This window comes from Myotis daubentonii, chromosome 8, assembly GCF_963259705.1.
Source record: "Myotis daubentonii chromosome 8, mMyoDau2.1, whole genome shotgun sequence".
Lineage (NCBI taxonomy): Eukaryota > Metazoa > Chordata > Mammalia > Chiroptera > Vespertilionidae > Myotis > Myotis daubentonii.
In genome coordinates, this window is record NC_081847.1 from 14,555,136 (window position 1) to 14,569,624 (window position 14,489).

At 40.9% G+C, this 14,489-nt stretch overlaps 1 protein-coding gene across 1 annotated transcript; it reads right to left on the bottom strand.

Annotated features, from left to right (window-relative positions):
• Positions 1–3,360: 3,360 nt before the first annotated feature.
• Positions 3,361–4,035, bottom strand: LOC132239288 (mediator of RNA polymerase II transcription subunit 28-like). Its single transcript, XM_059705386.1, has one exon. The coding sequence runs from the start codon at positions 4,018–4,020 to the stop codon at positions 3,484–3,486; it is 537 nt and encodes a 178-aa protein (XP_059561369.1). The 5' UTR covers positions 4,021–4,035; the 3' UTR covers positions 3,361–3,483.
• Positions 4,036–14,489: the final 10,454 nt, after the last annotated feature.

Sequence of the window (14,489 nt, forward strand, 5' to 3'; positions counted from 1 at the left end):
TTCATAAGCAAGATGTATTTTGATAAATTGACTTGCCTTGCTTCTTTAATAAATTTACTTGCTTTTATTTCTTTAATAAATTGGCTTTATTACAATGCAAATGTCCAGTGTTACTCCTTTGAAGTCTTTCCTATGAGACTGACAAGAACCAGGGAGGATATAGCCCTCTCCCTCCAACTCAGGGGTCTGTTAACACCTTTTCTGGCATTTCTGGTGTCTATAATGAGACCAGTTAATGAAGAAGGCCAGTCTAAATGTTGAGAATTCAGACTACTTAACAAATCAGTTTTAGAATCCCCAGATGATTCCAAAATTTATCAAAAAAGAACCTTTTCTCCCATAAATTATATGTTTTGTTTTGTTTTAATCAATGCCTTCAGGTCAGGATTTCCATACCCACAAAGGATCCTATCATTAAAAAATTTGTTATCTGCACTCATTGTTTTCTTCTTTTTTATTATCATTATTTTTATTTTTATTGATTTCAGTGAGAAAAGGAGAGGGAGAGACACAGAAACATCAACAATGAGAAAGAATTGTCTATCTGCTGCCTCCTGCATCGCCCCCACGAGGGATCAAGCCCATTACCAGGCACATGCCTTTACCAGAATCGAACCATGACCTCCTGGTTTACAGGTCGACTCTAACCACTGAGCCTTGCCGGCCAGGCTGTTTTCTTCTTCATGAAGTATCAACACCGAAACCTTGAGTGTGTTTTGTAATTTACTGAGCTCTTATGTGGATCTTTGGAACTGGAATTATTGAATGTTACTGAGAACCAAGTGCAAGCCAAAGGTTACATAAACAAATGCATGACTAGCTAGGTGCTTATCAGTAATGGTAAGTCCGATGATTGTCATGGCATCTGTGCCAGTGCTGGAGGGCAAACATTGGAGCACCTCTCCCAGCTTCCACCCTAATCAGGCCTGTTCAGGGTTCCCCAGCTGGGCATTGTTCACTCCCGTTTCTCTTCCCTGTTCGGCCTCACCCATCACTTTCTAGACCCCATCTTCTCCATACCCAGCCCACTTCCTATTTTCACAGAAAGTAAACAGATTTGGTTCACATCCTCTTTCTGATTGAATGAGTGTGTGGGATATACTGACCTTTTCTAACTTCCATTTTGATATGTACAAAACAGGGATTATGTTTCCCAGAATTGTCTGGAAATTAACAGAGAAAGCACATATAAAAGGACCTGGTAGATGCTGGGGAAGCAAAGGTTCCCTTAAAAACAAAAGTTACCTTAATTTCTCTGCCTCCATCCCTCTAATCGCACTCTTACCCCATCAATCCTGCAGCATTGCCCTCTCCCCACCCACTCTCACAGCCTCAGAGTGACAGGGAATTAAATGTATTTAACACTGTCATAGTGACTTTAGGAAGAAACCCACATATTCATAGGATGACCCTTTCTGTGCAGATCCCTTAACATCTCTAGGCAATCCTTGAACACTTACCCAGCCATGGGAATCTGGTCAGCAGGACAGGAGAGTCAGTGAGGACCTCTGATTCAAATACAAATATGTCAACATAAGAAACGTTCAAACCTGTAAGTATTTTTTATGAGTTTATTTAAGCCAATCTGTCAACAATTTCAGGGAAGCAAAATCTCAACAGCTTGAGAAAATGTTCCAGAGAATGGCAGTTTTGCATCTTATTTTATACATTACAATCAAAAGAGAAAGAAGTAAGTGGGTTACATTAGTAATAGATTAGAGAGGCGGGAGAGAGCAAAACGGTAAATCTCTGGGATTGGAATAAAAATAAAATGATAAATACAGGCTTCTTTTACATAGGTGCTTATAGGATAGTTAACAGTCAACAATTAAGTCTATAACAATAACAATGAGAGAATTTGTGATCTCTGACCCTGAAGGTTCTGGAAAAAGGGAAGTTATCAGGTTATCATAGATGCAAAAAGATAATAGACAGGCTTAATTGAGGTAAAGATTGACTTTTGTCTAAGAAGATTTTTGCTTAGGACCTACTATAAACTGCTTTTAGTTAAGTTTTAATTTCAAACTGTTATAAGACAATGAAAAGCTGGGAAAATTCTGGGACAAGTGTATCAGGGTTTTACTGGTGACATGGGCTGTGAAAGAATTCACAACTAAAAGAATGTGTGTTTTGTAATTTATTGAGCTCTTATGTGAAGGAGAAGATACAGAGAGGAGGTTTACTTTACTTTCCAAGGGAGTAAAGGGCCAAGTATTGCTAATCAATACAGGACAAGGAACAAAGAGTGGCTTCTACTTTTAAATTCTTTTATTTTATTTATTTATTTTTTTAATATTTTTTATTGATTTTTTTACAGAGAGGAAGGGAGAGGGATAGAGAGCCAGAAACATCGATGAGAGAGAAACATCGATCAGCTGCCTCCTGCACACCTCCCACTGGAGATGTGCCCGCAACCAAGGTACATGCCCTTGACCGGAGTCAAACCCGGCACCCTTCAGTCCGCAGGCCGACGCTCTATCCACTGAGCCAAACCGGCCAGGGCGGCTTGTACTTTTAAAGACCAATCAGTTGCTGTTGACAGGTAAGAAGAAAGGGAGGGGGGTCGTGTTGAAGTTGAGCAGATATTGGGGGTTGTCTTGAAAAGCTACAGTTTGTTTGCTTTCCAGGAAACAGTCTTCTGGCAGATGTCCTAGAGAAGTGTCTTATCAGTAAAACAAGCTTAGAACAAAAGTTATGAAGAGTTCAACGGAGGCTTGTTCGAAGCAGAGTGGGGAAGGGAACTTTCTACTCACTAGAAACTCCTTGGTGGGAATTACCCCTGAGTTGTGAAAACAGCAGGGAGGAGGGGGATGTAAGAATATAGCCTTGAAAGTAGCTTATTTTGTCCCACAGTTTGAACAGAGAAGCAGTTTGAATCAGAGGAGCCAACAATCTTGGGGTTTAAACACCAGGTGATTCTCATAAATTGTGGAAGGCCACAGCAAAGAAAAAGAGAGGCCTTTTTCTGTCCTTACAAAGTGGAATAGGGAAACTGAGACTGGAAAATTAAACAAAACAAAGAGCTTTGCAGTTCACTTGTAGAAGGACTTTATCTTGAGAACAAAGGATTAAAACCTCTCCTCACAAATGCAGGAGAGGAGGGGGAAGAGGAGGGAGAGAAGAGGATGACTGTAAATGCAACTAGAAGACACAGAGCTAAATCAACCTGAAACCAACTAAAACAGTGGTTCTCAACCTTGGCTGCACATTAGAATCACCTGGGAATCTTTTTAAATCCTGATTTCTGGGCCTCATCCTCCAGAAATTCTGTTTCTTTGTTACTAATGTCGTGGCCCCACCCCATAACAAAGAAACAGAATTTCCGGAGGATGAGGCCCAGAAATCAGGATTTTAAAAAGTAAGAGCTTATGAAAAACAGGAACATTTTAGGTGGGAGCATGCAACTGAGATAGTCTCGTTCTCTGGCAGAGTTCTTCCAAAATGTCATGCCACCGAGAAGCGACCCTTTCCTGCGGCTTTTCCTCAGTTCTGCTTCATAGGCGCGGGGATGTTGGCAGACGCCTGCTTAAGGTGGGCCAGGGAGCCCTGCGGGATGTCGGCGGGCTTCTTGTGCTGCCCGTTGATGTCCTCCAGCACCTGCTGCCAATGCCGTAGCTTGGTCAGGTGCTTCTGGACCAGGGCGTCTTTCCGCTGCAGCTCGTTCCGCAGTTCCGAGACATCCTCTTTGATAACCTGCTCTGCCTTCTGGACAGATAACTGCAATCTTTTTTGTAGAAAAAAACATTCTGTTTGTCTTGCAATATCCAGAAATTTCTGGATACACTGATCAACACCAGTTCGAATTTCCTCCTGATCCGAGCCATTGACATAGTCCTGACTCACCAGAGAAGCAAAGCAAGCCTCGAAAGATGACTCCAACTCACCCACCAAGGTACTCGGAGAAGATCTGGGAGTGCCTGGCTCGGCCTGAAGAAGCGAGGCCTGGCCCAGGAGGCCCAGCGGTGGGGGTGGGGCACCGAGTGGCTGCCCGGAGAACATACCTCCCAGCGGAGCTGCCATTTCTGAAAATCCAAGTTCTGTCTTTTATTGTCCTGTTACATCTGTATTTATACCAGTTGATTTTAATCCTGTCAATTTCTATTCCAAAGATTAGGGCATTTCTTATCTCCATTCCAGGGAGTAAAGATTATGTAGCTTAAGGGTGATTGTTCGTAGTTAAAGTGATTAACTACCCGCCTGGCATTTAGTTAAGGGGTTTTATTCCCTCCCTAACTTCAGGGAAAAATCCCTACCTGGGGAAACAACCTTTCTCGGGGAGGTGGTCCTGTTTAAAACACATAGCACTAAGAGGGGGAGCAAACCATATACCATATACGCCAGGTCCCTTGAAACATAAGCTGTGCAGATGTTTCTTCCCTGCAGCGACTGTGTCAGGCAGCAAGGGTGGACCGGCTTCCGGCATACTATGACAGATAGGACAGGCTGCTGCAAGCCTTTGGCCATCATATCCAGGTGTTTTTCCTAGTTATTCATCATCCATCTCTATAGCTATACAATATTCATCCAGATTAGATCCATATACAGTTCTACCAGTGGAATTATCAGGGAGGTATTTGCCTAAGGTGGATTCCTTTATAATAGATATAGTCAGGAAAAAAAAATGTACCAAAGCTTATATTGATAGTAGGAGAAGACCAATATGTGGCTAACAAAGCATTAATTTCACTATCATACCTGATAGTCAGAACATCATTGTGCAGTAGGTGGGAAAGATGAGCAGGTATCCAAGTTAAATTTTTCATATCTAATAAGGGAGGTCTAGGGAGGCAGATATTGTTTCCACTAGAAAACCATAAGGATGATAATATGAAAAGCATTTCATGTACATTCAATCAATAACAACCAGATGATATAAAAACAAGGTTCAAGCAATATCAGTTTGTGAGCATACAGGCCTTGTTGACAGCATCGTGGGATAGCTGTCTGCCTCCATGGTCAGCGACTTCTCATCCTAGAAAGTCTCAGCTGTTTCTCGTCCTTGAAAAGTCTTTGATCTCCGCTGCAGACAGAAATGGGTGTCAGAGATGGGAGTAGATGTCCATTTACAGTCAGGTGCCTTTTTTTAAATGAGAAATGTGAATTCATTAGCTAACTCCTTTAAGTTTAGCTGCTCATGGGTTAGTTAGTAATACCTGGTAAGGTTCCCTCCAACGAGGTTGTAGAGAGTCTTTTATTTTGGTGTCTCTTCCAATACACCAAATCTCCTGGTTGTAAGCCATGATCTTTGAAATCTTCGTCTCCTGGGAGCGTACTGTGAAATGAATCTGTTACCAATTTGTTAGTTCCTACAATGCAGAATGTCTGCTCTTTACTTTTCTTTATCTTTGGGAAACAAAAGATTTAAAAGTCAACAATATTTTAAACAGTCATAAGAATAATTATCCTCAATTCATTTACTCCCATAGCTATTTTTGTTTATCCTGATTATTTGCCAGTAGTTTTTGAATTCAGTTATTCCTTGCAGTTCTATAAATTGTCATCCAGTTCAAAAATATGACCTTCTTACAAGCCTGCAATTTAGGTTAAGTCAGAGTCCTTTCCATGGATTTTTCTAAACATATAATATACCTACAAATGCATCAGAATAAAGCTGTCCATGAATGACAAAATTTAAAAGTGGCATGGTTATATAGATTTGATAAAAACTTTGCTTTTCTGTAAAATATAACATTCCAAGACAACAATTTCTTGGTAAGTAATAATCCCTGTAAAATACATAGAGAATATAAAAATTGTATAGCTTTAGATTCAATTATAATTTTAGCATATAAAGAATAAATAATATGTAAGATTTTAAAATGAGGCACATGGCTTATTATAAGCAGTGTATTTAGCATTGAAAATAATTCATAAACTCCCAATCTGTGAAAAGCAAATACCTAGAGCATCACTGGCAGACACCCCCACAGGGAATCATGACTCTTGGCTTGCCCAGTGTCCCTGATGGGATACATGCTACCCCCCGAGAGTTTCCTGTTTGAACTTCTGTCCAGATTATTTCTGAGTAGGTAAGAGAACAAGAGACACACTTTAAAGAAAACACTGAAGCTCATATAAGTGCTATGAAAAAGGAATCCTGAGAAATAAAATTTATTTGTGGTCAAGTTGAATATGATTGAAATTGATTTAATCAAGTAGGTGAATTTAATATCAAAAGTAAGCTGATGCAAATTTAGAGTTCTATTCTTTCTCTCTGATAAAAGGACAGTTTTCATGGACTACTAGTCTGCTACTGATAAGTACTGTGAAAAAGTTTTCTAAATAAAAAGCCAAGATTCTGTGTTATATCAAAATAATTTCTGTTTCATGTTGTCTTAATCAGGTTCTTGATTATTTAAGAAAACTCAGTCTCCTCATTAGTAAGAACTAAGTTTTGCTGACAATTACATAAACTTCTGTACCTGTTTTTGAAATCTATTATTGTCACTTTTGTTAAATGGGTTTCATAATGATTTATGATCCAATTTAGTCAAATGTCCAAACCTCATATATTTTGACAAACTTCCCAAAATTCAAATTATGAAGAAAGTCTTGACCTGGGAATAACTTTGAGGTATTCCAGAAGGCCCCAGGAACACCACAAAAGATGTGTTTTCACTCCTTGCAAAAGAGAAATTTTAAACTAAATAGGCATCTGTGGTATATTAAATTACATGGAAAACATTGCAAAATAAGTGATGAAAAACTTCTAGGGGACACTGTATGGGTAAACCATGGTTGTAGATTAAATAAATAGTTTTGGCTACTGGTATAGAAAACCTAAGACAGCTGCTTGATTTTTCCAGATTTTGTGGTAAAAACCCCTCTTCCCCCAGTTTTTGCATTCCTTCATCTGCCATTGCACATTTACGCTGGATTTCATTTAATTGCCACTAAGTATGGGTTATCAATATGTTTTTGTTGTCATATGTATTTTTTTTCTGAGTGGGTTAAAGCATTCCCCTTCCACAGGGTTGATGCCTAACAGTGGCTAAGGAACTGTCTGAAAATGTGTTTTCTGCTTAGTGTACACCTTCTACGATCTCTAGCAACCAAGGTACACACTTTACTGAGCAAATTATGCACACCTTGACAGACAACCTTATAAACTTCTTAGAATTATAACTGACCCTATCACCTGCAATTGTCAGGCTAAGTTGAGAGAACTGATGAAAAAACTGAATATAAGAGGACAAGTTCTAACTGCACAGGACTGAATGAACTGAGAAGAATATTACAATTTTTGTGACTTTTGTTTGAAATATTGATGGTTCTTTAATTTTATAATTTTCCCAATACTATAAGAAAAAGTTTTTCTTAAGTTAGCCACGACCTAGAGGAATTTGGTAAATTACACTTTTGTAAGCATAATTGAAACAGTTTAAGTATAAAGTAAGATTATTGGAGATTTTTCTTGTTTCTTGAGATAGGCCTGTAATGCTATGAATTTTCCTCTGAAGACTGCTTTCGTTATATCCCATAGATTTTGAGTTGTGTTCTCATTTTCATTTGTCCAATGTATCTTTTGATTTTTTCCTTGGTCTCATTGTTAACCCATTCATTGTTTACTAACATGTTATTTAGCCTCCATGTCTTTGGGTGATTTTTAGTTTTGTTCTTAGGATTGATTTCTACTTTCATACTGTTATGGTCAGAGAAGATGCTTTATGTGAATTTAATCATCTTAAATATATTGAGACTTGTTTTGTGTCCTATAAATTTTATGTGCACTTGAAGAGAATGTAACTTCTGCTACTTCTGGGTGAAATGCTCAGAACATACATCTGATCTAGTATGTCATTTCAGGTCACCATTTCCTTGTTGATTTTCCATCTGAAGGATCTATCCATTGATGTCCATGGGGTGCTAAAATATCCTGCTATCACTGCATTACTGCCAATCTATCCCTTTATATCAAGGTTTTCTTTACATATTTAGTCAAGTTTGGAAAATTTGTTCTTTATCTTTTAAAATTGGGTTTTCCTCGGTTGATAGTAGGTCTTTTCATAAAAACTAGCTTTGTAGTGTGTCAGTAGGAAGGGAGGGAAGTAGAGACAGGGAGGGAAGAAAGTGTAGCAGGGAAGGAAAAGGGGTGGGGAGAGGTTGTTCCAAATTAATACAGAAAAAGAAAGGAAGAAAACAGCAGCAAAAATTCTGAGTAGCCCAGCTGGCGTGGTTTAGAGGTTGAGCATTAGCCTATGAACCAGGAGGTCATGGTTTGATTCCTGGTCAGGGCACATGCCCAGGTTGCAGGCTCGATCCCCAGTAGGGGGCATGTAGGAGGCAGCCGATTATTGATTCTCCCCCATCATTGATGGGTCTATCTCTCTCTCTCCTTCTCCCTTCCTCTCTGAAATCAATAAAAATATATTTTAAAGTATTCTGAGTAAATAAGAGTTGCCCTCCTCATTGTGGCAGATCCTGCCCGTGATCCAGAGCCTGAGACCCTCCAGAGACTTTTCTAGAATAGGCGCTGTGTGCAACCAAAGGCCGACTTATAAACACACAATTTAAACAACAGGGATGAATCTCAACAACTTTAAGCTGAGTGAGAAGAGGCACACAGAGAAGTCTACATATGAACTTCTGAAATACTAAAAACTAATCTGTAGCAGAAAAAAAAATAGCACAGTGGTTGTCTCTGGAGGTGAGAGCCCAGATTGACTGGGAAAGGGAATAGGGAATTTTCTGGGGTGATAGGCATGTTGTCTCTGATAACATGGATTGCACAGAGGTATGCATTTGTCAGAATTAAGTAAATGTATACCTTCACTGTATGTAAGTTTACAACAAATGAAAAAGCTGTAATTTTTAAACTCTAGCTAATGCTACTCATGCTTACTAGTAAGTATATAGGGGTGAAGTATACTAATGTCTTTACCTTGCTTTGAAACGCATTAAAAAAAAGAAGGTAGACAGAAGGTTTTCTGTGATGAAGTCAGAAAAGTAGAGTATTAATGGTAGAATCCAGCTGGTGGGTATACAGATGTTTGCTATAAAATTATCCTAACTTTACACAACTGAAAATTTTTATAATAAAGTGTCAGGGGAAATGCATCCCACTTCCCCACCCCCCAGCTCCCCTGTGCTCTTCCTCCCTGTCTGCTTCTCTCTTTGCCATTTCCCCGTTCTGTTCTCCTCCATCTCACCAGGCCCTGTGCTTCTACTTGGCAGGAGTACGAGTATTCTGACCATGTTCCAGGAAGAGCAAAGAGCACTGGCCGGACTGTTAAAGAAATGTTATCCTGATGCTTGTTAAAATGGGAAGGGAGACTTCCTTCAAAACTAGTGCAGTAGGAATCAAGACTATGGAAATAGGAGAGAGAAGGGGCTCAACTGTAAACACAACCATGACAAATGCGAATGGATAGCCAAGGGGGTGGGTCAGAAGATGAAAATTTTCTGGGAGAAGACACTGGGAATATTCTGGCTAACGTGACTGAAACAGGACTTTTAGAAGGACTTAAACATCAAATATGGGGGATAAAGAACTTGATCAGATATCAGGGTGGGGGGTTCTCTCCGAGACAGGGGTAGCAGGCCTGGCAAGGACAGGACAGAGCCCAGGCCTAGGCCTAATGACAGAGCAGGCGTGGAGGAGCCAGACGAAAGCTTCATCAAGCCCATGTTACTAGACCCAGCTCTTCTGCAAGTGGCAGGAAGGGGGTGAGTAGAGGGCACCATGCAGAGGGCAGGCTTCTCTGAGTGGCCTCTGATTTTCTGCTCAAAAATCTGGTGTGTCACTTTTAATGGCATCCTGGGCAGGCACAAGCTTCCCTCTGCCGCTCCATTGCAGATTGCTAAAAAAAGAAAAAAGAAAAAAAGGCATGCATGGTCGCACAAACACTGAGAGGGAAGTCACAGCAGGAAGGAAAACACTGACCACCCGGAGATGCCAAGGGGATTGCTCAATCTGACTCAGAGCTGTTGTTTTCCTCGTGGCCAGAGCTGAGGCCCAGAGAGGAGGCAGAACGCCCAGCTGCACAAAACATCCTCTGAGTCTCCAGAGGCCCTGCCCTCTCTGCCCCTCGCCATGGGCTGTGCTGCATCAGACACTGCAGCTGCTCTAGTCATTATGAGCTTGTAAAAACAAATGGTAACTTATCATATAAAGAAGTAAGAGCTTGGTGGATCCTGGGGGGGGGGAAAAGAAAAACTTCCAAAAAAATCCTTTTTGCAAAACAGGTCGCTTAATAGGCTATAGTACACAGACTTTCCATCGAGTATCACTGTTTTATAATAATCTAACATCCATCCCAATCAGAGCCCAGTTTTACCAGGGTTAGCACATGGCGCAGAAGCATGCCCATGCCTCCCTGAGTTGGACAGTGGGAAGGAGGAGGAGGGAAAATGTGTGCAAGGGACTTCAGAGCCTATGTCCTAACCATTTCTGGGGAGAAGAAGAAGCAACAATTAGGTTAGCACAATGTCATCAGTAAAGAAGGTCTTGCCACCCACCCGCTCTGGGGGCGTGCAGGTGTCTCTCACATCATTGATGTTTCTACCTTTCTCTCCCTCTCCCTTCCTCCCTGAAATCAATTATATATATATATATATGTTTTAAAGAAAAAATTGAGAGGCAAAACATTCAAAAGAAGAGGTTTCCTGAAAACAAGGTGGAGGGAGAGGTGAAAGGGAGGGAGCTTGAAGCATCAAGGGAGCGCCCACTCATGAAGGAGGCAGCTCCCTGAACAGCTGCCGGGTCTGACTTACAGAGGGCTGGGTTCCTCACGCAGGTGCCACGCAGAGCTCTTTGCTTTTCCAGTTCTCTCCATGGGCTGGTATCCACTGGTGCAGGCGCAGAGCTGCGCTCTTTGGGAGTGCCTGAAGAGAAACTTTCAACTTGTCCAAGAGAGACTTAAAAACAACCAAAGAGCATTCCATCCACCTGAGACAAGCTGAGCCTGTCTCAACAACAACATGGGACAGCTCAAATCTGATATTGAGTGAAAGAAGCCAGGCAGACACATGTGCACTAACACCACGTGATTCCCTTTATGGGAAGTGCAAGAAGAGGCCCAAACTCAAGTCTACAAGGACAGGTGTGCATTGCCAGGAGCCAGGGGTGGGCCTGGGACTGACTGCAGAGGCACTAGGCAACTTTCCGGAGTGGTGGGAATGTTCCAGACCTTGATGGAGTTGGGATGCTGTTGCATGCTAACATTTCTCATCTGGACACAAACGTGACATATTTTAGTATATGTAATAGATACCTCATTCAATGTGATCTTAAATATCAAGTTTTCCAAGCCGTGGACAAAAACAAACACAGTCAGTAATGTGGCTCCCCCAGGGGAGAAGCAAGAGTAGCAGCTGTGCGTTGACACACGTTCTCCCAGTTGCCTGCACTCTTCACTGTCTCCTTCCCACCTGCCCCTGCACCATCCTGGTAGGGGTCTCCCTGCATCTTCTTCCCATGACCCCCACCCACAGTTTATTGTCCACACAGCTGCTGAGCTGAGATTCTGGATCAGATCCTTGCCCTGCTTAAACAGCCTCCAATTCCTTCTTGTTACCTCACCTCAGGACCTTTGCACTGGTTGGTCTCAGTGCCTGAAACTCTCTTTCTCCGGTCTCAGCAGGACTTTTTTGTCCTTCAGGTTTCAGCTTAAATGTCTGTCATCTCAAAGAGGTCTCCCTGAACTGTGTCCAGCATCAATCATCTCTCTCTTTCACCATTTTATTTTACTTCCTACAAAGTGCCTATCACACCCTGATCTTAATTACTGATCACTGCCCCCCTACACACACACACACACACACACACACACACACACACACACACACACACCCTAAATTCGGGCCATGCAATACCACAACCACCAGTCATATTTGGCCATGGAAGCTAAGATTAAGAACAGTCTGAATCGACACCTGCTCTAAGTGTAAAATATGTACACAGGATTCCATAGACTTAGCACAGAGAGAAGAATGTAAAACATCTCACTAACAATTGTTTGCAAACCCTTGGTTGGTTGGAGCATCATCCCAATATGCCAAGGTTGTGGGTTCAATCCCTGGTTGTGGCACATACAAGAGAAAAACCAGTGAATGCATGGATGAGTGGGGTAGCAGACTGATCTCTCTCTCTCTCTCTCTCTCTCTCTCTCTCTCTCTCAAATCAATAAATACATTTAAAATATATACATATAGTTTAAAGAAAACAATTGCTTGCATATTTTTGAAATAACATTATGGATTTGTAAAAACTTATATAAACTGAGTCACTTCAAAATGGTGTCAAAGCTGCCATCCCCCCCAAAAAAGTGCCTTGAAGATCTTACTCGTCAAACCTCTGAATACTAAAACTGGGCAAAATAACCCTTGAACTAACCCTGCAGCAGTACTGTATTCCAAACAACTGCTTGCAAAACTAACAGATGTCAACCAAAGGTCATGGATGCCAATTCAACGCCAAAAGGAGTCCTCAACTTGGGGTGCAGGAATGGGAGAGAGATGCCATTCGGTTAAAACAGCTGAATTGTGAAACAGCACGGCTGGGAAACAGCAGAATTATTTTTCCCATCACCATTTATCCCCCTTTCCCTCTGGTAATCATCATACTGCTGTCTGTGTCTATGAGTTGCTGGTTTTTGTTTGGTTTAGGATTTTTTTTCTTTCTTAACCCATTCACCTTTTTCACCCAGCTGCCCAACCCCTCATTCCCTCTGACAGCTGTCTGTCTGTTCTCTGTTTCCATTTTGTTTGTTAGTTTATTTTGTTCATTAGATTCCACAAATAAGTGAAATCATATAATACTTGTCTTCCTCTGACTGGCTTATTTCATTTAGCCTAAAACTACTCTCCAGGTTCATCCAAGCTCTGTTTTGTGGCCGAGTATGTATCCCATTGTGTAAATGTACCACAACGTCTTTACTCACTCACCTACTGGGGGGCACTTGGGCTGCTTCCAAAGATTGGCTCTTGTCAATAACTATGCAATGAACACAGGGGTGCAGATATTCTTTTGAATTAATGGTTTGGGTTTCTTCGGATAAATTCCCAGGAGTTGAATTGCTGGGTCATAAGGCAGTTCCATTTTTTTATGTTGTGAGGTAACTCCACACTCCTTTCCACAGTGGCTGCATTCCCACTAACAATTCTCCAGGTTTCCCTTTCCTCCACATTCTCGCTAACATTTATTGTTTATTGATTTATTGATGATAACCATTCTGACTGGTGTGAGGTGATATCTCATTGTGGTTTGAATTTGCATTTCACTGATATTTAGAGACTTTAACCATCTTTTCATTTATCTATTGGCCATCTGTATGTCCTCTTTGGAAAAATGTCTATTCGGGCCCTTTTCCCATTTTTTAATTGGATTGTATTTTTGGTGTTGAGTTTTATAAGTCCTTTGTACATTTTGAATATTTACCCTTTATCAGATGTATTGGCAAATATGTTCTCCCATTCAGTGGGTTGTCTTTTCATTTTGTTGATGGTTTTCTTTGCTGTGAAAAGATTTCTTTTTTTTTTTTTTTTTTGGCCCTGAAATATTTTCAAGTTTATTCTCTCTTCTTAAATGATTTTTTTTAATTAAATCTTTATTGTTCAGATTATTACATTTGTTCCTTTTTTTTCCCCCCCATAACTCCCCTCCTCCCAGTTCCCGCCCCACCCTCCGCCCTCACTCCCCACCCACTGTCCTCATCCATAGGTGCACGATTTTTGTCCAGTCTCTTCCCACATCTCCCACACCCCTTTCCCCAACAAGAATAGTCAGTCCATTCCCTTTCTATGTCCCTGATTCTATTATAATCAACAGTTCATTCTGTTCATCAGATTATTTATTCACTTGATTCTTAGATTCACTTGTTGATAGATGCATATTTGTTGTTCATAATTTGTATCTTTACCTTTTTCTTCCTCTTCCTCTTCTTAAAGGATACCTTTCAGCATTTCATATAATCCTGGTTTGGTGGTGATGAACTCCTTTAGCTTTTCCTTATCTGTGAAGCTCTTTATCTGACCTTCAATTCTGAATGATAGCTTTGCTGGATAAAGTAATCTTGGTTGTAGGCTCTTGGTATTCATCACTTTGAATATTTCTTGCCACTCCCTTCTGGCCTGCAAAGTTTCTGTTGAGAAATCAGCTGACAGTCGTATGGGTATTCCCTTGTAGGTAACTGAGTTTCTTTCTCTTGCTGTTTTTAAGATTCTCTCTTTATCTTTTGCTCTTGGCATTTTAATTATGATGTGTCTTGGTGTGGTCCTCTTTGGATTCCTTTTGTTTGGGGTTCTCCGCGCTTCTTGGACCTGTAAGTCCATTTCTTTCACCAGGTGGGGGAAGTTTTCTGTCATTATTTCTTCAAATAGGTTTTCAATATCTTGCTCTCTCTCATCTTCTGGCACCCCTATAATTCTGATGTTGGTACGCTTGAAGCTGTCCCAGAGGCTCCTTACACTATCCTCGCATTTTTGGATTCTTTTTTCATTTTGCTTTTCCGGTTGGATGTTTTTTGCTTCCTCGCATTTCAAATCATTGA

What these genes read in the sequence shown, in the direction of transcription:
- LOC132239288 (XM_059705386.1), bottom strand. Translation starts at nt 4,020, where the DNA reads ATGGCAGCTCCGCTGGGAGGTATGTTCTCCGGGCAGCCACTCGGTGCC.